Genomic DNA, 22,822 nt, shown 5'->3' with positions numbered 1-22,822 from the left:
ATGGACTATAGCCCTCAGCTCCTCTGTCCATGGGATTTCCTAGACAGGAATACTGGAGTGGGTTGCCATTTCCATTTCCAGGGGATCTTTCCAAACCACGGGCTGAACCCCCTTCTCTTGGATTGGCAGATGGATTCTTTATCACTGAGCCACTGGGGAGCCTAAGTCTAATTTATTTAGGACAGGAAAACCCACCTGTTGAACTGATGACTAAGAAAAATGTAGAATATTTATTATTTCTAAAACTCTTTCAAGTAATAAATATATTTACAAATATTACCTCACTCAATCAGTGCACCAAACTTGCGAGGTATATTTCATGACCCTTTAAAAAAAAACATCCTTATATATATTTTAATATCTTCATAATCTTATTTTTCTGCATTTACTCTTTAATCCAATTGGATTCTATTTTTGTAAACAGTGACGTATTAAGGATCTATGTAGTTTATTTTTAATACTAGTTAATTCCACCTTCATTTATTGAATATTCTCATCTATCTCTGTTGGTTTAAAAGGACACCTCCATCATATACTATATTCCTAAATAATCACGACTCATGACCCCTTTTTACGAAAGTTAAAACTGATGGTTAGGGAGGTTAAATTACCCAGATAAGACTTTAACTACTCTTGAGGCAGTTAATCACTCTCACTACCTTTGGTCCACACCCTCAAAACATCTCTCAAAAATTCTCTCTCTTTAGTCCATGAAAGAGAAGAGTTCAGGCTGGGAGTTCTCCTTCCATCAGACCCAGGCAAGCCTGGGCAGGGCAGAATCCTATCATCGCTTGTTTATGACTGAGTGAACAACCAGATGGTTCCTCTCACACATAGCAGTAGGGAAACTGCTCTATGTTCGTCTTGAGTACCTCATCTTCTACCCCAAGAATTTTCTGGAAACCATGGAACATCTCGCACACTTTTAATAGTTGGGGAAGGGGCTTTATACATATAGATTTCTGTATTTTTAAAATCTTCTATAATAACCTTTTATAACAATAATTGAGATACTCAAGGTTACAGAGCTCTGGGTGGGGAGCAGGATAAATTGGGAATTTGGGATTAACAGATACACACTAACTATATATAACACATAAACAACAAGGGCCTACTATATAGCACAGGAACATTCAATATCTTATAATAACCTATAATAGAAAAGAAGCTGAAAAAGAATATATATATGTGTGTGTATGTGTATGTGTGTAACTGAATCACTTTGCTGTACACTTAAAACACTGTTGGGGAACTTCCCTGGTGACTCAGACGGTAAAACTGTCTGCTTGCAATGCTGGAGACCCGGGTTCAATCCCTGGGTCGGGAAGATCCATTGGAGAAGGAAATGGCAACGCACTCCAGCACTCTTGCCTGGAAAATTCCATGGATGGAGGAATCTCATAGGCTACTATCCATGGGGTCACAAAGAGTCAGATACAACTGAGTGACTTTGCTTTCACTTGAAACACTGTTAATAAATTATACCTCAATTTTAAAAAAAATCACAGAGCTCTGTGTAGTAAAGCCAAGACTGATCTAAAGGTTCCTGATTCCACAGGCACATTTCTTCTTAAGACCACACCAATCCATCCACTCATCCCATCCACACTTAAGAGGCACCCATCCGATGCCTAGAATTGTTCCAGACACTGGGGATACAATGGTGAACTTTACAGCAACAATCTTTGCCTGCATGGCACATCCAGCCCAGCAGTTCTTTCCATGAATTGACAGAAAGGACTTCTGACTTACCTGCTCTCCTAAATCAGCGCCATTTCTCCACTCCAGTAGAGCAGAGACTCAAAAGCTGACCTTCAAACTATGGGCTAGCCTTGGACAGCAAAAACTATAGATATCCAAGAAAGAGCAAAGTTGACAGGAAGTGCCCCGGGCCACCAAACCTAGCCTTTCCAGTTGATTGACGGCATTCCGCCAGGAAGAAATTCATCTGCACCTGCATCCAGTGGCCCTGCCCTTAGGGCACTTTCTCCTCAAATCCCAAATCTCACCTTAAAAGCCGAACAGTCTGACTGGTGCTGCCGCTCAGCTTCCTGCAGCTTGGCAAGCAAGTCCTGAACCGTCTTCCTCAAGCTCTCAACATCTTCATTTATATAGGTGTCCACCTATAGCCAGGAGAGGGACGAGAAGCTGAAACCACTATGTGACTTGGTAAGACAAGGTCGCCCCATAATACACACTTGTTAGACTGACTGGCCCAGACCACCCTCGTGAAGGAATTTACATCGCATAAGGGAGTAAAGTTAGTCTGAGGCACTCAGGCATTCTACATTATTCATGTGAAAACATACTTGTGCCCTAAAGAACTCAACTAGCTTCCAATCATCTCATTATTTTAGGACACACTGCAGTAGTTTTTATATACTTGTCAACGGACTGATGACCAGGTATGTTTATCCCACCTTTACACGTGTGTCCTGCTTTTCCTCCAGACTAGGGCCCTCTGAGAGCAGGGACCATGATCCTCTCTAGACTTCAGTCCCCAAGGGCAAGGGCTGTGCCATGCTGGTCAAGAGGGGCGCAGCCCACGAGGCACATCTTTTGTGGTTCTCTGCGCTGAGCACAGAGATCAGCAGATTAAGGGTTACTGACAGATAGGCAGCTTAGGGCAAAAGACCCAGTGAATCCAGGAATCAGATGCGATATAGGAAAAGGTATCTCACTGATGTTACTGTGAGTATCTCCCCCAGACACACCCAAACTGGGGGTGGTTAAGGCTGAACTGGCGTGTAGGATCTCGCCTCCATTTCTGCCACACAGTTACCAGCTCCCTCGAGTCTGACAGGAGAGTCTCTCCCTGCCTTGCACAGTGGGAGGCAGCAGCACCTTCAAACCAGAGCACAGAGCTCAGCGGGGAGGAGAGGACAGTGTCCCAGGTGGTGTGTTATCACTGAGTACTGTGGGCCTTGCTTCTCTAACTGGGAAACAGGGAGAACACTCCTTACCACACCCTGCCTTCAAGGCTGCCTCAAAACTAAGCCAGATAATATCTTGGAGCTTGGAAGCAGAAAGGCTGAACAGACAGTGCCAGGTGTTACTAAAACTTGTTGCTAACAGCATATTTGCTAAATATGATGACTCAGGGGAAGGGAAAAATCCAAACTGCACATCTAAAGTGAGTGGCCAGACTCATAACATTCCCAATCCAGCCATTAGGGACTTCCCTCGTGGTCCAGTGGCTAAGACTCTGTGCTCCCAATGCAGGGTCCCGGGTTTAACCCCTGGTCGGGGAACTAGATCTCACATGGCACAAGTAAGCGTTTGTATGCTGCAAATAGAGATCAAGACCTGGGGCAGCCAAAAAAATTAATTAAAAAAAAAATTCATCCAAATGTCATTCTCGTAAGACTCTTTAATGACATGGAAAAATTTCATGATACAGTACAAAGAGAATAAAAGGGAGTTATAAAATTTTACATGTAGGAGCTAAAGACAACAAAACAGATTTTAACACAGCAATGTCAACAGAGCCCTAAAACATATGGTGTTGGATGAAAAAGGAAAAAAGAAATAGAGTGCAAGTCTATTTTGAAAATTAAAAACATACTTAATAGGCATATTTAAATTATATATTAAATACGTTAGAGTGAGCACCTTTCGGTCAGGGAGACCAAAAAAAAAAAAAAAACCGAAGCAGTGAGAAGCCTTTGTGGGCCCAGTGATGATAACGAGCCCTGAACCGAAGGGAAGGTCTGAGTCAGCTCTGCACTTGAGGGCCAGACACACCCAACACAAAAAATAACTGCCTAAGAAATAAGTACAAAGAACTGCTATAGACAGTCTAATCTCAATATCGTAAATACATATTTGCACTGGAGGGAAAACAAAGGAAAGTTCACCAAACCGATTTTTCTCTGAGTAGATTACAATTGATATCTTTTTCTTCTTTCACAATTTTCTACAGTGTGCATGTCTTATATTATTACATAATCACAAGAAATACAACAACAAAAGTCCTTTTTAAAAAAGTATAGCCATGTGTTTGTTGATTATACATTAATAAAGCTGGGGGGGGTTAAAAGTACTATGTTGTTATTCAAAAGAATGAGACAGATTTATATATCGTTGTTGTTTAGTCGCTCAGTCGTGTCCAGCTCTTTGCAACCCCACAGACTGTATGTAGCCTGCCAGGCTCCACTGTCCATGGGATTTCCCAGGCAAGAGTACTCGAGTGGGTTGCCTGTTCCTTCTCCAGGGGATCTTCCCCACCCAAGGATCGAACCTGTGTCTCCTGCATCGCAGGCAGATTCTTTCCCTCTGAGTCATCAGGGAAGCCCCAGATTTACATGTACTAACATGGAAAGGAGGCTATACTCTGCAGTTTAAAGAAATAAAAAAACAAGAAGAAATAATGTATTATTTATCACAACCCTGTATTTGTAAAAAGCATGTGCATATTATATACATATATTTATATATATATGATACATGTTTATATATTAGTATACACACACACACACACATGGCTTTTAAATATGGATCCCTATGAACAGAAAAACACTCTAGAACTTTAAACTAGAATATTAGAACTAATAGAACAGGCTAAATATTAGAATCAAGTGAAGAGCTTTTAAAAGTCCTAGTGCAGAACTTCCCTGGTGGTCCAGTGGTTAAGATTCCCTGCTTCCACTGCAGGGGTGAAGTTTTGATCCCTGGTCAGGAATTACGATCCCACATGCTGCGTGGCATGCGTGGTCAATAAAATTTTTTTAAAATCCTGATGCATAGGCCACATCTCAGGTCCGTTAAATTACAGTCTCTAGGGACGGCACACAGGTATTGCATCCTTTAAAGCTCCCAAGGCCATCATAATAATGAACGGTGAGCACTGCTCTAAAAGGACCTGCCCATGGGTTTTCCCTGACAGTCTAGTTAGGACTCTGCACTTCCACTGAGGAGGACACAGGTTTGATCCCTGGTCAGAGAACTAAGATCCCATAAGCCATGCAGTGCAGCCAAAACAATAAATAAATAAAAGGACCTACCCACTTCTGTTAACCACGGGTATTTAGAAGGAGTGGAACTGGGGAAGCAGAATTTCCACTTCATATATTTCTCCTTTGTTTGCATTTTACAGCCAGTAAACATCACTTTCATATTTAGTGAGACAGAGAGAGCAAGCAATAAACAGAAAGATAAGGAAGGTGTATTTCCTGCCTCTTGGCTAACCAGTAGTTACCACTACTTTCCCTGTTACCTACCTCGGGTGGGCTGCTATCCGTGGTCAGGGGACCTTCATTAAGGCCATTTGGCTTTTCTAGCACCACCTGTTCAAAGAAAAATCAGATTGGTAGTGAAAATTGCTGTTGTTGTTTAGTCACTCAGATATGGCCAACTCTTTGTGACCCCATGGACTGGAGTCCAGCAGGCTCCTCTGTCCATGGGATTCTCCAGGCAAGAATACTGGAGTGGGTTGCCATGCTCTCCCCTCCAGGGATATAGAGTAGTGTGTATATGTTAATCCCAAACTTCTAATTTATCCCTCCTCTCCTTTCCCCTTTTGTAACCATAAGTTTGTTCTATATGTCTGTGGGTCTATTTCTGTTTTGTATATAAGTTTATTTGTATCACTTTTTAAAGATTCCATATAAACCATATTACATGATATCTTGAAGAACATTATTTTTCTAAGAGTTCAAATCTTAGAAAGATTAAAAGGGAAAAGGAGGAGTGGTGGGAGAGGAAGAGGAAAGGAAAAGAAGGGAGGAAAGAAAAGAAGAAAAGACGTCTAGTGCTCTGTAGGAAAATGGAGAAAAGAGGGAGTGGAGAAACACGCACAGCCTTGAGAGAAAATACCTGAGCCTCATCAGGAGGAGGAAGGAAACCCCAGGCTAAAACCTTTCAGCAGACTGGAAAATGTGCCGGCCCATTCCCCGAAGCCCAGGAAACACAAGCAGCTGCCTGTCATAAACAAAGAGTTTTCCTTGCCCCTCGGGGATCCTGACAAGGTTTGACAAAACATAAATCAAATGGGAAGCGGAGTTTGCTGCCATTCTTTCCAACCCAAAGCCTAATTAGTCATCATATGACTGCTGGTTTATATAAACAAGGGCCCTGGACTTCTGGGCTCTGAGCACATTAGGCTCTTCAATCACAAAACAAGGCACCACCCACCAGTTAGATGTGAGCTCAGGCAGAGAAAGTCTTACCTTGAGCCAAAGCAAAGTGAATTAGGGGGTGTCCGCCACACGAGCCTGGCACATCCCCAAGGCGAAGGGTAATTGTGCTGGCTCTAGCTGCAAGGTCACTGTTCCCCTTAGGAGAACAAAGGCAGGGGCCACTGGAGAAGGACCACCCCACCCAAACTGAAAGCAGGCGAAGGAGACACTGCCCGGAATCTAAGGGAGGATGAGGGTGAACTCATGGAAGAGACAGTTCTGCTCTCCTGGGGACATTTCTATCCTCAAATTTTTGAAGGACTGAAAAGCAGGATCCCAGGACCATCCATGCCAAGAAGGACTCTCCAATCAGTCTGGTCCAACAAACATTTACGGATGACCTTGTGCATCCCTGGTGGCTCAGCTGGCAAGGAATCCGCCTGCAATGTGGGAGACCTGGGTTCGATCTCTGGGTTGGGAAGATCCCCTCAAGAAGGGAACAGCTACCCCCTCCAGTATTCTGGCCTGGAGAATTCCATGGACTGTATAGGCCATGGGGTTGCAAAGAGTCGGACACGACTGAGAGACTTTCACTTTGTGTATCCCAGACCCTGGGCTGGGGTGTGAGGGCACAGAGACGAGGGTGGGAGGATGAACTCTCACCTGGAGAAGCTTCCAGTGCTAGGGTAGAGATAGCTCTAGACACATACAGTAACAGGCCAGGACCAAGACTTCCAATTTACACCACAAGCATCACCAAATTAAGCAAGATCAACTTACGAGAAGTTTGGATTTCTAGGTGATTGTCTGCTTTATAAGACTTTGTATTATAAGAAGATTGGTCACAGACTCCCTATGGACAAGATGGCTTGCCATTAATTGAATGATAATTTTATTGATATATATCCAGTTTCTTTTGTACATATTTTAGGGACAGGTGTGGTTGTATATAGGCTGACATGTGTGATTACAAGTGTCCATCTTCTGGACAGCCCTAACAAGGTGTGAATGCTCAGAGAAGCCAGCATCACCTGTATTCTCAACTTTCCCAGCACTGGCATTAGATTTGGCAACCCATGGGTGATTGGTAAATGGCACAACTCCACCTCCTTAGTTTGGACCCGACTATGGACCATTTCTTATTACCTGTATCTCCTGTTTATGGACAGAAGCTCCTGGATCTCTGTCAAGCTTGCTACTTATATCCTCCCGGAGCTTCTGCAAGCAGTTCCTGGCCTGGGAGGAGAGGGCAAGAGGCTTTAGCTTCGGGAAAGAGAGCACAACAACTCACCCACCTCTGTGCCCTTTCCCAGCCCATACTCCGATGAGTCAAGTACTGTTCTCAGTACTGGCTGGGAAAGCAGAGACTCTATTCAAGTGGGGCTGTAGTCCAGTATCTCCTACAGAAGCAACAAAATAATAAAAAATCCTGCCTCGGTGTATTTAACTTTCCAGTTGGGGAGACACACAACCCAACGTGATACGCTATGGCCACAAGTGCCAAGAAGAAATACGAGACTGGTTAAGGCTTAAGAAAAGTGAAGAAGCAAGGCTGGCACTTTAGATAGGATGACTGGAGGACAGCGCTAGGCGTATGGTGTTTAATAAGTATTTGTTGATTAATGGAAGGGTCAGAAATGATATTAACACATGAGGGGGCATGGTGGCACTTTGGAGATATGAAGGAAGCAGAAGGGAGAACATCAGACCCTATGAAAGAAGGGAGCCAAAAAATGTGAGGTTTAGAGAAACGACTTTGGTCATCTCCACAAAGGGAAGGGATGCCCACCTCCTGGATATACTGGACCTCACTCTTTAGCTGGTTAATATTCTTCTCATGGATCATCTTGTCTCCAGACCTCCCCTTCAAGTACACCTGAAATAAGGAAAACAACACTAATTAAGAAATCTCCGGTGGAAGTAATCTAAATGTCCACTGACAGATGAACAGATACGGAAGATGTGGTACAGAGCCTTCACTGATGGCTCAGTGGTAAAGAATCTGCCGGCTAATTCAGGAGACACGGGTTTAATTCCTGATCCAGGAAGATCCCACGTGCCATGGAGCAACTAAGCTCATGCGCCACAACTACTGAAGCCCTCACATACTAGAGCCTGTGCTCCACGACAGGGGAAGACACGGCAATGAGAATGCCACGCACCACACTAGAGAGTAGCCCCCGCCTGCCACAACTAGAGAGAAGCCCAAGTAGCAACAAAGACGCAGCACAGCCACAGCTAAATAAAAACATAAAAATTGGGGGGAAAAGGAGGTGTTAGGTACACACACACACACACACACACACACACACAGTAAAATATGACTCGGTCATAAAAAAGGATGAAATAATGCCATCTGCAGCAACATGGATGAACCTAGAGATTATACGAAGTGGAGTAAGCCAGAAAAATATCATGAGATCACTTACATGTGAAAATTAGAAAAACAAAATGATACAAATGAATTTATATACAATACAGAAATTGACCTGCAGATAGAAAACAAACTTATGGTTAGCAAAGGAGAGGAGGGAAGGATAAACTAAGAGGTTGGGATTAACATATACAAACTGCTGCTGCTGCTGCTAAGTTGCTTCAGTCGTGTCCGACTCTGTGCGACCCCATAGACGGCAGCCCACCAGGCTCCCCCGTCCGTGGGATTCTCCAGAACACTGGAGTGGGTTGCCATTTCCTTCTCCAATGCATGAAAGTGAAAAGTGAAAGTGAAGTTGCTCAGTCGTGTCCGACTCTTCGTGACCCCGTGGACTGCAGCCTACCAGGCTCCTCCATCCATGGCATTTTCCAGGCAAGAGTACTGGAGTGGGGTGCCATCACCTTCTCCATATACACACTAGTATATATAAAACAGATAAACAACAAGGACCTACTATATAGCACAGGGAGCTATACTCAATATTCTGTAATAATCTATAAGGGAAAAGAATCTGAAAAATGTATCTCTAACCGAATCACTTTGCTGAAACTAACACATCATTATAAATCAGCTATACTTCAATAAAAATTTTAGAAAAAGAAAAGAAACCTCCAGTTAAATTAACTCCACACAGGTAGCCTCATACACTGCCATTCAGTTCAGTGGCTCAGTCGTGTCCGAATCTCACACTGCTGGTGGGAGGGTAAATTGTCACCACCTTTCTGGGTGGTAGTTTGGTGGCTCTGATCAGAAGACTTAAAACTATATTTGACCTATCAAAGCTATTTCTGGAAATTTATCCTAATGAAATAAATTTAGCTAAAAACTAGTATAAATACTTACATACATACATGTAAACTCATGAAAAGGGGATTGTAAAGGGGATTTACACATTTTTCTCTGTATACCATGCTTGAATTTTTTACAACTGAGAAAATATTTCTTTATTATTCATACTATAAAACACATACACAAGTTAGTAATATATATACTTGACAAAATATCATTTATGGTTGCAAAAAGTAGAAATAGACAAAATGTTCAACAATAGGGGATTAAAGAAATTATAGGGTATGTGTATAATAGAATACTATGAAGTCATTTATGGATACAGAAGCTATTACAAACTACCGTTAAAGGGAGGCAAGCAAAGTGAAAGTGAAAGTGAAGTCACTCAGTCGCGTCCACTCTTGGCGACCTCATGGGCTGCAGCCTACCAGGCTCCTCCGTCCATGGGATTTTCCAGGCAAGAGTACTGGAGTGGGTTGCCATTGCCTTCTCCAGGGGATTTTCCTGACCCAGGGATCGAACCCAGGTTTCCGGCATTGTGGGCAGATAGATGCTTTACAGTCTGAGCCACCAGGGAATCCCTGGAGGCAAGAAAATTGTAGTATAAATAGACAATACAATTTTTTAAAACTACAAATGTATAGGAAAATGTCTGAGAGGATACACAATAAAATGTTAACAATGATTATATTAATAGAATTATGGGGTGGTAATGTAATGGCCACGTAAAGGCCATGTAATGACTTTGAATAAAAAAAATTGAAAGTATACAGGTTGGACAGGGTAAAACTATTCATAGATAACAAGATCATGTCTACAGAATAACCTAAGGAATTCAATAAAAAACTATTAGAACAAATAAATGAATTCAGCAAGGTTGTAGGATACAAGCACAATATATGAAAAAAAGTTGTTTTTCTATACACTATTAATAGCAATGAACAATCCAAAAGAAAAAAAATCTAGAAATAAATCTAACAAAGTTCAAAACCTGCATTCTGAAAATTATAGAACATAACAGAGGCAAGAAATTACAGAACAGGAAATAAGAGAAGACCTTAAAAAGTGAACAAACATCCTATTTTCATGGATTAGAAAACTTAATATTGCTAAGAAGGCAATACTCCCCAAATTGAACTACAAATTCAACACAATTCTTATCAAGAGCCAAGCTGGTTTCTTTGCAGAAACTGACAAACTAATCCTAAAATTCATATGGAAATGCCAAGGACCCTAAATAGCTAAAACATTCTTGAAAAAAAAAACAAAATTACTACAAAGGTACAGAAGTCAAGACAGTGTGGGGCTGATATAGGATAGACATGTAGATCAATGGTATATAAAGTATCCAGAAATAATAATTACATACTCTGATTTTTGTCAACTGATTTTTGACAAGTGTGCCAAGTAACAGTCTTTTCAACAACCGAGGCTGGTAAAAATGGGTGCAAAAGAATGAAGTCACATCATACACAAAAATTAACCCACATGGATTATAGACCTATGCATTAGAGCTAAAATTATAACTCTCTGAAGAAAGTATGGGGATAAGTCTTTGTGACCTTTGGTTAGGCAAAGTCTTCTTAGATACAATACCAAAAGCACAGTAACAAAACAAAAAATACATATAAATTGGATTTTAACAAATTAAAATTTTCTGTTTCAAAAGACATCATCAAGCAAGCAAAAAAAAATAAAAACCACCACAGAATGGGAAAAAATTAAAAATTTTTTCCAAAACATTTATCTGATAAGCACTTACTATCTGGAATATATAAAAGAACCCTTACACTGTAACAATTAAAGCACAATTGGATTTTTAAAAAGCAAAGGATCTGAATAAATATTTTTCCAAAGAAGATATACAAACAGGCAATAAACACGTGAAAAGATGCCATTAGAGAAATGCAAATTAAAACCACCATAGGACACCACTTCACATCCACTAGGATGGCAATAATCAAAAAAATGGATAATAACAAGTGTTAATGAGGATATACAGAAATTGAAACCCACATATATAACTTGTGGGAATATAAAATAGAGCAGACACTTTGGAAAAATATCTGGTAGTTTCTCAAAAGATTAAATATAAATATAGAATTACCATATGACCTAGCAATTTCACTACTGCTAGGTATATACCAAGAGAATTGAAAACACATGTTCACCTGAAAACCTGTACATGAATATTCAAAGCAGCATTATTCATAAAAGCAAGAGAGTGGAAACAACCCAAATGCCCATCAATTTATGAATGGGTAACAAAATATAATATATTCATTCAAGGGAATATGATTCAGCCATTAAAAGCAGTGAGTACTGATGTATGTTACAATATGGCTGATCCCTGAAAATACTCTGCTAAGTGAAAGAAGCCAGACACAAAAGGCCACATGTTGCGCTGTGATTCCGTTTATATAAAATGTCTGAAGTGAAGTGAAGTCACTCAGTCGTGTCCGACCCTTTGTGACCCCGTGGACTGTAGCCCACCACGCTCCTCCGTCCATGGGATTTTCCAGGCAAGAATACTGGAGTGGGGTGCCATTTCCTTCTCCAGGGGATCTTCTCGACCCAGGGATCGAACCCAGGTCTCCCACGTTGCAGGCAGATGCTTTAACCTCTGAGCCACCAGGGAGGCCCATATAAAATGTCTAGAAAGGGCAAATCCACAGAGACAGAAGGTACTGATAGACTGTGGTGATCACCAGGGGCTACAAGGAGTGACTGAAAAAGTCCTGAAATTAGTAGTGGTGATGGCCGCACAACTCTGTGAATATATTAAAAACCACTACTAAATTGTACACTTTAACTGAGTTAACTGTATGGTATGTGAATTACATCTCAAAAAGTTGTTTTTAGGAAAGAAACTTTTAATTTTTTAAAATTGTTTTAATTGCCTTAATTAAACAAATTATTTTAATTAAAAATAATAAGTTCCGTAAACACACTTTCTCCCTGTCTCTACAGCTTTCAGCAGCTGAAATGAATACAGACAGTAGATAAGCACCTTGATCTCATCCATTCCCCTGCCGAGTGCCAGGTGGCACTAGAGCCACTACAGCCTGACTGTGGTCTCCTGGTGTTAATTAAGATCTTTCCAGGAGACACACAGCCAAGACCCAGCCTCACAGATCTGGTTCTTCCCAGTCAAACCACAAGGGCCCTTTGGTGAAGGCAGCCACTTCCTCTCCTCTGCCTGCAGGGAAAAAGAGAGGAGGGAGAAACCGTGGAGGGGAGCTAAGCCTACCTTAATGATCTCTTCGTGTCCATCATTGGACTCCACCAGTTCTGAGGCCAGGGAATGACTAGTTGAGCGGCTGGACACCATGGCATAGGTCTTCCTGCCCGCCTGCCAGGGAGAGAGAAAGAAAAGTGGATCAGAAACCATACGACCGGCGCTGAACCTCTGCCCCTCAACCAATACAGAACTGCTGCTCAAAAGACTTGAAGGGTTAGTCCAACGTTTCCCGCCAAAAATTCATCTCAGAACCTCAACCCAAAGCCACAGGATGAATGCAGCAGCAGCAAGAACACAGGATGGGGAGAATTAGTTGAAATTGCAGGTTAGTTTTAATTGTAATGGGGGCCTGTACATCCCCAAAGCAAGGCACGATGCTGAGGTCGGCTGGCTGTGTCTGAAAGGAGATGCTCCCAGGCAGCAGAGGAGATGGTTCCAGCCAGCACTGGGCCGAGAGGTCAGCAGCAAGGAAGGAGAACTGGCGGAGATGAGGAGGCCTCGCTCCACCAGCAACCTCGATACCTTCTGGGCTATGCGTTCAAGTTCATCTCCTGTCAGTTCACTCTGGAGAGTCAGCCTGAGCACGTCCACGCTGCCCTAATAATGACAATCACAGCAACAATAATCTCTCACCTTTACAGTCTGCTACCAGTACACGTGCAGTTTTGCCAGTCCTGTACAGTGGGTTTTATTATTGCCATTTCATAGGCAAGAAAAGCTGAGGTCTGGAGAGGTACATCAGCTTGCCCAAGGTCAGTTCACTCCTGGGTGATGAGGATGTCTCCAGGGACTCTGACAGTGTTCTTTACACAGCACATTGTGTGTGCTCTCCTTTCCCCACTGTTTGGAAGGCATCCCTGGATTGGTCATCCCCAGTTCAGAATTTATGTACCTGACATCCACCCACGAAGTTACTGATTCCCTTTGCAAGACTAGGATATCTTTCCTGAACCAAATCATAGGAAGGTACCTGAATCCAAACCCTTATTTCTATGAGCCACACAGAAATTATCCAGAAGAAAGCAGGCAATACAATATAGATCAGCCTAATTTCAAAGGAAGAAGCAGGTGTTCTTTCATAACTTAAAGAAGGTTTAAAAACCTTCTTTTCATTGTGAGGAAAACAGAAAGCCTGAGGGGGAAAACATGCAAGAAGAGGGGAAAGTGGGGGGCTGGAGATCTGGGGAGATAACATGAGAGAGGATCAGCAGGGCAGAACGCACTAAACCCTGCCAGGAACCCGTGTAACACGCACAGGCAGACAAGAGGCTTAGCGATTCTGGATCTGTGGATCTAACTAGAAAAATAAGGCTTGAACTAAGTATCTCTAAGGCTCCTTCCATATTTGATATTGTAACAGCACAAAAGAGGAGTACATGCCTCTCGCAGCTAGATGGGAAGATGGGTGCTGAACTAGCCAAGACAATAGTGACTTTCAGGTCATCTGGTCATATCCTGCCATGAGGTCCAGAAGTATAAATGCCATCTTACTCTTAACAGTTTTGAGGAATCCTCCTAACCTTCCAAATACCTGATGGAGCGACAGGAGGAAGAAAGAATGGAGCAGCGGCTGCACTTTGCTGGAGCAGCCGTGAAGAGACACCCCACATCCAAGGTAAGAGAAACCCCAGTAAGACGGCAGGCGCTGAGAGAGGGCATCAGAGGGCAGACAGACTGAAACCACAATCACAGACAACTAGCCAATCTGATCACACAGACCACAGCTTGTCTAACTCAAGGAAACTAAGCCAAGCCATGCAGGGCCACCCAAGACAGAGGGGTCATGGTGGCAAGGTCTGACAGAGCGTGGCCCACTGGAGAAGGGAATGGCAAACCACTTCAGTATTCTTGCCTTGAGAACCCCATGAACAGTATGAAAAGGCAAAATGATACGACACTGAAAGAGGGACTCCCTAGGTTGGTAGGTGCCCAATATGCTACTGGAGATCAGTGGGGAAATAACTCCAGAAAGAATGAAGGGATGGAGCCAAAGCAAAAACAATACCCAGTTGTGGATATGACTGGTGATAGAAGCAAGGTCCGATGCTGTGAAGAGCAATATTGCATAGGAACCTGGAATGATAGGTCCATGAATCAAGGCAAACTGGAAGTGGTCAAACAGGAGATGGCAAGAGTGAACGTCAACATTCTAGGAATCAGCTAACTAAAAGGGACTGGAATGGGTGAATTTAACTCAGAAGACCAATATGTGGGCAGGAATCCCTTAAAAGAAATGGAGTAGCCATCATGGTCAACAAAAGAGTCCAAAATGCAGTACTTGGATGCAATCTCAAAAACAACATAATGATCTCTGTTAGTCTCCAAGGCAAACCATTCAATATCACAGTAATCCAAGTCTATGCCCCAACCAGTAACGCTGAAGAAGCTGAAGTTGAACGGTTCTATGAAGACCTACAAGACCTTCTAGAACTAACACCCGAAAAAGATGTCCTTTTCATTATAGGGGACTGGAATGCAAAAGTAAGAAGTCAAGAAATACCTGGAGTAACAGGCAAATTTGGCCTTGGAATACAGAATGAAGCAGGACAAAGGCTAATAGAGTTTTGCCAAGAGAACGCACTGGTCATAGCAAACACCCTCTTCCAACAACACAAGAGAAGACTCTACACATGGACATCACCAGATGATCAACACCGAAATCCAACTGATTATATTCTTTGCAGCCAAAGATGGAGAGGCTCTATACAGTCAGCAAAAACAAGACCAGGAGCTGACTGTGGCTCAGATCATGAACTTCTTATTGCCAAATTCAGACTTAAATTGAAGAAAGTGGGGAAAACCACTAGATCATTCAGGTGTGACCTAAATCAAATTCCTTATGATTATACAGTGGAAGTGAGAAAAGATTTAAGGGACTAGATCTGATAGATAGAGAGCCTGATGAACTATGGATGGAGGTTCGTCACATTGTATGGAAGACAGGGATCAAAACCATCCCCAAGAAAAAGAAATGCAAAACAGCAAAATGGCTGTCTGGGGAGGCCTTACAAATAGCTGTGAAAAGAAGGGAAGCGAAAAGCAAAGGAGAAAAGGAAAGAAATACCCGTTTGACGGAGAAGGCAATGGCACCACACTCCAGTACTCTTGCCTGGAAAATCTCATCGACAGAGAAGCCTGGTGGGATCCAGTCCACAGGGTTGCGAAGAGTTGGACACAGCTGAGCAAATTCACTTTCACTTTTCACTTTCATGCATTGGAGAAAGAAATGGCAACCCACTCCAGTGTTCTTGCCTGGAGGATCCCAGGGATGGGGGAGCCTGGTGGGCTGCTGTCTATGGGGTCGCACAGAGTCGGACACAACTGAAGTGACTTAGCAGCAGCAGCAGCAGCAGCAGCATTACCCATTTGAATGCAGAGTTCCAAAGAATAGCAAGGAGAGATAAGAAAGCCTTCCTCAGCAATCAATGCAAAGAAACAGAGGAAAACAATACACTAGGAAAGACTAGAGCTGTCTTCAAGAAAATTAGAGATACCAAGGGAACATTTCATGCAAAGATGGGCTCGATAAAGGACAGAAATGGTCTGGACTTAACAGAAGCAGAAGATATTAAGAAGAGGTGGCAAGAATACACAAAAGAACTGTACAAAAAAGATCTTCACGACCCAGATAATCACGATGGTATAATCACTCACCTAGAGCCAGACATCCTGGGATATGAAGTCAAGTGGGCCTTAGGAAGTATCAACATGAACAAAGATAGTGGAGGTGATGGAATTCCAGTTGAGCTATTTCAAATCCTGAAAGATGATGCTGTGAAAGTGCTGCACTCAATATGCCAGCACATTTGGAAAACTCAGCAGTGGCCACAGGACTAGAAAAGGTCCGTTTTCATTCCAATCACAAAGAAAGGCAATACCAAAGAATGTTCAAACTACCACACAATTGCACTCATCTCACACGCTAGTAAAGTAATGCTCAAAATTCTCCAAGTCAGGCTTCAGCAATACGTGAACCGTGAACTTCCAGATGTTTAAGATGGTTTTAGAAAAGGCAGAGGAACCAGAGATCGAATTGCCAACATCTGCTGGGTCATTGAAAAAGCAAGAGAGTTCCAGAAAAACATCTATTTCTGCTTTCTTGACTATGCCAAAGCCTTGGACTGTGTGGATCACAATAAACTGTGGAAAATTCTGAAAGAGATGGGAACACCAGACCCCCTGACCTGCCTCTTGAGAAACCTGTATGCAGGTCAGAAAGCAGCAGTTAGAACTGGATATGGAACAACAGACTGGTTCCAAATCGGAAGAGGAGTACATCAAGGCTGTATATTGTCACCCTGCTTATTTAACTTACATGCAGAGTACATCATGAGAAATGCTGGGCTGGATGAAGCACAAGCTGGAATCAAGACTGCTGGGAGAAATATCAATAACCTCAGAGTTGCAGATGACACCACCCTTATGGCAGAAAGTGAAGAAGAAAAGAGCCTCTTGATGAAAGTGAAAGAGGAGAGTGAAAAAGTTGGCTTAAAGCTCAACATTAAGAAAACGAAGATCATGGCATCTGCTTCCATCACTTCATGGGAAATAGATGGGGAAACAGTGGAAACAGTGGCTGACTTTATATTTTGGGGGCTCCAAAATCACTGCAGATGGTGATTTCAGCCATGAAATTAAAAGATGCTTACTCCTTGGAAGGAAAGTTATGATCAACCTAGACAGCATATTAAAAAGCAGAGACATTACTTTGTCAACAAAGGTCCATCTAGTCAAGGCTATGGTTTTTCCACTAGTTGTATATGCATGTGAGAGTTGAATTATAAAGAAAGCTGAGCACCAAAAAATTGATGCTTTTGAACTGTGGTGTTGGAGAAGACTCTTGAGAGTCCCTTGGACTGCAAGGAGATCCACCCAGTCCATCCTAAAGGAAATCAGTCCTGGGTGTTCATTGGAAGGACTGATGTTGAAGCTGAAACAGCAATACTTTGGCCACCTGATGTGAAGAGCTGACTCATTTGAAAAGACCCTGATGTTGGGAAAGATTGAAGGCAGGAGAAGAAGGGGACAACAGAGGATAAGATGGCTAGATGGCATCACCAACTCAATGGACATGAGTTTGGGTAAATTCTGGGAGTTGGTGATGGACAGGGAGTCCTGGTGTGCTGCAGTTCATGGGGTCACAAAGAGTCAAACATGACTGAGTGACTGAACTTAACTGAACTCTTAACAGTTTTGAGGAATCCTCCTAACCTTCGAAATATTTGATGGAGCAACAGGAGGAAGAAAGAATAGACTCTGCCCAGAAGGCTGAGAAAAGCTTCTCTGGGAGGCATCAGATCTTCCTACACAAGAAAGAACAAATGGGTGGAGAAGTAATCAGTCTCTGTAATCAGATAGACTGTGTTTACACTGAAGTGAAGTCACTCAGTTGTGTCCGACTCTTTGCCAACCTGTGAACTGTAGCCCACCAGGCTCCTCCGTCCTTGGGATTCTCCAGTCAAGAATACTGGAGTGGGTTGCCATTTCCTTCTCCAGGGTAACTTCCCGACCCAGGGATCAAACCCAGGTCACCTGCATTGCAGGCAGACGCTTTAACCTCTGAGCCACCAGGGAAGCTACCATCCAGCTGAGAGCTTTTTTGTTTAAGATTAACTGAAAATATATGGAGGTTGTTCTCCGCCACATAACAGTGCATGCTTAGTCATTCAGTCATGTCTGACTCTTTGAGACACCATGGACTATAGCCCGCTAGGCTCCTCTCTCCACGGGATTCTCCAGGCAAGAATACTGGACTGGGTTGCTCTTTCCTTCTCCAGGGACCTTACTAACCCAGGGATGGAGCCCAGTCTCTTGCGTCTGCTGCACTGCAGGTGGATTCTTTCCCAGCAGAGCCGTTGGGGAAGCCACATAGGAGGAAAGTATTCAAATATTAGCCTATTCCCACTTCTTGGAACAAGCCCAGATGTAAGAAAGATTGAAGACACTCCCACATGGCCCTTAAGACTTACCAAATCTGGCAATGTAGCTAGCTTTTACAAAAACACTTAATTCCCACCAAATAAAGCCAGACCCTTAGTGTGGCATTTAAGGCTCTCTACAATCTGAGTCAACTCGCCTCTGCTGTCACTGGTCTTCATTGCCCCTGGTCCAAAACGCCCCATGCTTTCCTACTTGAGTAACTTCGCTCTCTTAATTTCCTTTGCCTAAATGTTCTATCTTCTCATTTTCACCAGGGGCAGCTGTGAGTCCCTCAAGAGTTTGCATTCAATTGCCACACCTCCCATGACACTTCCCTACATCCTGCGGGAAACACGTACTGCCTTCCCTGTGCTCCCTCTGCTTCACAAGGCCTCTGGGGGCAAGTGCCTCTCACTGATTTGTGAGCCATGTGATCTTCTAGCTGTCAACTCCTTGTGGGCAGCTGCCTGCCACAGCCCCTAACAAAGGTAAGCCTTTTCTGAATGCATAGTGAGTGTTCCATGACATCTAGGTCAAGAGAACATTGCAAAAGAAAGAAGAAATGATTTCAAAATAGCCAAGTGAAAGTGAAAGTCACTCAGTTGTGTCTGACTTTGTGACCCCAAGGAGTATACAGTCCATGGAATTCTCCAGGCCAGAAAACAGGAGTGGGCAGCCATTCCCTTCTCCAGGGGATCTTCCCAACTCAGGGATCGAACCCAGGTATCCCGCACTGCAAGCGGATTCTTTACCAACTGAACCACCAGTGAAGCCCAAAATAGCCAAAGTGGCTGCTAACTCTTTTCCCCAGTACACAGACATGCACTTTGACTAAAGCATAGTCTCGGGAATTCCCTGATGGTCCAATGGTTAGGATTTGATGCTTTCACTGCCATGTCCCGGGTTCAGCCATGGCATTTTAACTGGAAAAGCACAGACGACTAGTCTGGATTTGGGCCTTGAGAGGTCATCTCCTCTATTCATGTCATCAGAATCTCAGTTGGAGACAAGAAAGAAAGTTGAAGAAGTACTCAACCTGCTGAAAGAAATAATGGCTGAGAGACAGAGAAAACAAACAACAAACAAAAATAAAATAGCAGGCTTACCATACCAATAATTACACTAAATGTACACAGTCTAAATACGTCACTTAAATACAGATCGGCAGGAATTCCCTGCTGGTCCAATGGTTAGGACTACATACTTTCCTCCAGGTTAGACCCCTGATTGGGAAACTAAGTTCCAGTAAGCTGTACAACCACAACCAAAAAATAAAAAGCAGATTGGCAGAATAGATGTTTTAGAATGACTCATTACATGCTGTCAATAAGAAACATATTCAACACTTTAAATATAAAAATATAGACTGGTTGAAGTAAAAGAATGGGAAAAGATATGTCATACAAATATTAATCAAAGGAAAGCAGGAGTGCTATGTTAATATCAGATAAAGTAGACTTCAGAGCAAAGAGAATTGCCATAAATAGAAAAGGACATTATGTAATGTAATCCACAAAGAAGACAGAGCAATCCCAAAAGTATATTCACCAAACACCAAGCTGCAAAATATGTGAAACAAAAACTGATAGAACAAGTACACAAATCCACAGTTGTAGTTAGAGACTTCAATACCTATCTCTCAACAACTAATAGAACAATTGGGGTGGGGGAAATTAGCAAGAATATATAAGAACCCAACAACACCATCAACCAACAAGATCTAATCAACATTTATAGAATACTCTACCCAACAGCGGCAGAATACACATTGTTTTCATGGATCTATGGAACATATACCAAGACAGACCATAATCTGGACTATGAGAAATCTCAACAAATTTGAAAGAACTGAAATCATACAGAGTACGTTACATGACCACAATGGATTCAAACTAGAAATAAATAACAGAAGGATAATGGGAAATTTTCCAAACACTAGGAAACTAAACAATATACTTTTAAAAATCATCTTTGGGTCAAAAAGACACTCGCAAAGGAAATTTCTAAAAATCGCTGAACTAAATGAAAATGAAAAAGCAAAACATCAAATTTTGTGAGATATAGCTAAAGTAGTTCTTTAGAGAGGGAAAGTGAGAGAAATTCTCTAAACTCCCTCTAAAGAGAGGGAAATTCATAGCACTAAATGTATGTATTAGATGATACAATACAATAATTTAAGCTCCCACTACAAGAATCTAGAAAAAAAAAAAAACTAAACTAAAACTCAAAGCAAACAGGGAAAAAGACAATAAAAATAAGAGCATGGATAAATAATATCTAACACAGAACAACAATACAGAAAAACCAATGAAACAAAGAGCTATTCTTTGAAAGGATCAATGAAATGCATAACTTCAAACAAGACTGACAAAGAATAAGAGAGAGAGACATAAACACCAATATCAGGAATAAAACACAATATTTCTACAGAACTTGGAGGTATTAAAAGTATAAGGTAATATGATGAACAACTCTATGAGCATAAATTTGACAATTTAGAAAAATGAATCAATTATTCAAAAAAATATGAAGTATTGAAGTTCTTAATCTAATATGACAAAGGTAATATGAATAGCCTTATAACTATTAAGGAAACTAAAATCATAATTTTAAAATTCTCAGAGGAGTTCCATGGTGACCTAGTCATTAGGAGTCCAGGCTTTCACCGCCATGGCCTGGGTTCAGTCCCTGGTTGGGGAACTGACATCCCACAAGCCACGTGGCACAGCCAAAAAAAAAAATTCTCTAAGAAGAAATATCCAGGCCCAGATGGCTCCACTGGAGAATTCTATGAAGTATTTTAAAAATTAGCACCAATACTATTTCTACATAATCTCATCCAGAAAATAAGAGGAGGGACACTTTCAAATTCATTTTATGAAGCTAATCTTATTGTGGCACCAAGACCCAAGACAATTTTAAAAAGAAAACAAAAACAAAAAAAACTACAAACCAATATCTCTCATAAATACAAAGATTTTATTCCCTAACATTTTGTAAGAACATGGGTAAAAGACATAAAAAGATATTTCACCGAAGAAAATATACGGGTGGAAAATAAGCATGTAAAAAGATGTTCAACATCATTGGTCATTAGGGAAAGGCAAATTAAAACCACAGTGAGATATCATCACACACCTATTAGAATGGCTGAAACAAAGACCACAGCACCAAAGGCTGGCAAGGCTGCAGAGAAACCGGATCACTCACACGTTGCTGGTGTGAGTATAAAGTGACACAGCCACTCGGAAAAATGGTTTGGAACTTCTTTAAAAACTAAACATACAATCACCGTACGACCCAGGATTATACTCCTGGGCATTTATCCCAAAGAAATGTAGACTTATGTTCACACAAAAAAATTGCACACTTGAGGTGGGAGGTGGGAGGAAGGTTCAACAGGGAGGGGACATATGTATACCAATGGCTGATTCATGTTGACGTATGGCAGAAACCAACACAGTATTGTAAAGAAATTATCCTCCAATTAAAAATAAATATTTTTTAAAAACTTGCATGCTAATGCTCATAGCAGCTTTAGTTGTAATACCCCAAACCAGAAACAGCCCAGATGCCCTTCAGTAAGTGAATGATTAAACAAACTATGAAGGCCATATTATGGAATGCTTACTATTCAGCAATAAAAAGGAACTAATTACTGACGCAGGCAACACCAATTTCCCAAGAATTAAACTAAATGAAAGAAGCCAATCACAAAAGGTTACATCCTATATGATTCCATAACTCTAATAGTCTCAAAATGACAAAATTATAGAAACAGAGAACAGGCAAAGGGGTTCAAGAGTTAGGGAGAAGAAGGAGGTGGAAAGGAAGTGGGTGTGACTCTAAAATGGCAATCTGAAGTATCTTTGTAGTGATGGGAATAGTCTGTATCTTGACTGCATTGATGGCACTATCCTGGCTGTGACAGTGCATTATGGTTTTGTAAGATGTTACCACTGAGGAATGCCAAGTAAATGCAAAAGATCCCTATTATTTCTTATAACTGCACGTGAATCTACAACTGTTAAAAAAATACCTACAGAGATAAAACTTAAAGAAATAAGGAAGGAAATAAGTAATTCTTATCCTACTACTCTAAAATAGCCACTATTAAGATGTATTCCTTACAATTTTTCTATGCACATTTTTGAAAGGCATACTACTATATACAGTTAGAGGCTTGCTTTCCCCCCTTTAATATTTCATCATTAATTTCCATCACATTAAGCATTCTTCAGAATTGGCTTTTAATGACCATTAGTACTAATACTCCATGAATAGATCAGACTAATTTATTCAGCCTAACTGACCCCCAGCTTC

The 22,822-nt window shown here is 41.7% G+C and overlaps 1 protein-coding gene across 3 annotated transcripts in view; it reads right to left on the bottom strand.

The window, feature by feature from the left end:
• Window positions 1–22,822, bottom strand: part of TUFT1 (tuftelin 1) — a 47,654-nt gene that overhangs the window by 9,452 nt on the left and 15,380 nt on the right. The window contains exons 2-7 of one of the 3 annotated variants that reach the window (XM_005677592.3): window positions 13,103–13,177; window positions 12,590–12,691; window positions 7,906–7,992; window positions 7,263–7,352; window positions 5,220–5,285; window positions 2,010–2,123 (exon numbers count right to left, since the gene is read on the bottom strand). In XM_005677592.3, coding sequence (XP_005677649.1) covers window positions 2,010–2,123; window positions 5,220–5,285; window positions 7,263–7,352; window positions 7,906–7,992; window positions 12,590–12,691; window positions 13,103–13,177 — 534 coding nt within the window. The remainder of the gene's footprint in view (window positions 1–2,009; window positions 2,124–5,219; window positions 5,286–7,262; window positions 7,353–7,905; window positions 7,993–12,589; window positions 12,692–13,102; window positions 13,178–22,822) is intronic. The other 2 variants (XM_013962414.2, XM_005677593.3) reach the window with 2 other exon arrangements.

The sequence above is a fragment of the Capra hircus genome, chromosome 3, assembly GCF_001704415.2.
Source record: "Capra hircus breed San Clemente chromosome 3, ASM170441v1, whole genome shotgun sequence".
Classification (NCBI taxonomy): Eukaryota; Metazoa; Chordata; class Mammalia; order Artiodactyla; family Bovidae; genus Capra; species Capra hircus.
This window is presented reverse-complemented; position numbering and strand designations above follow the sequence as displayed.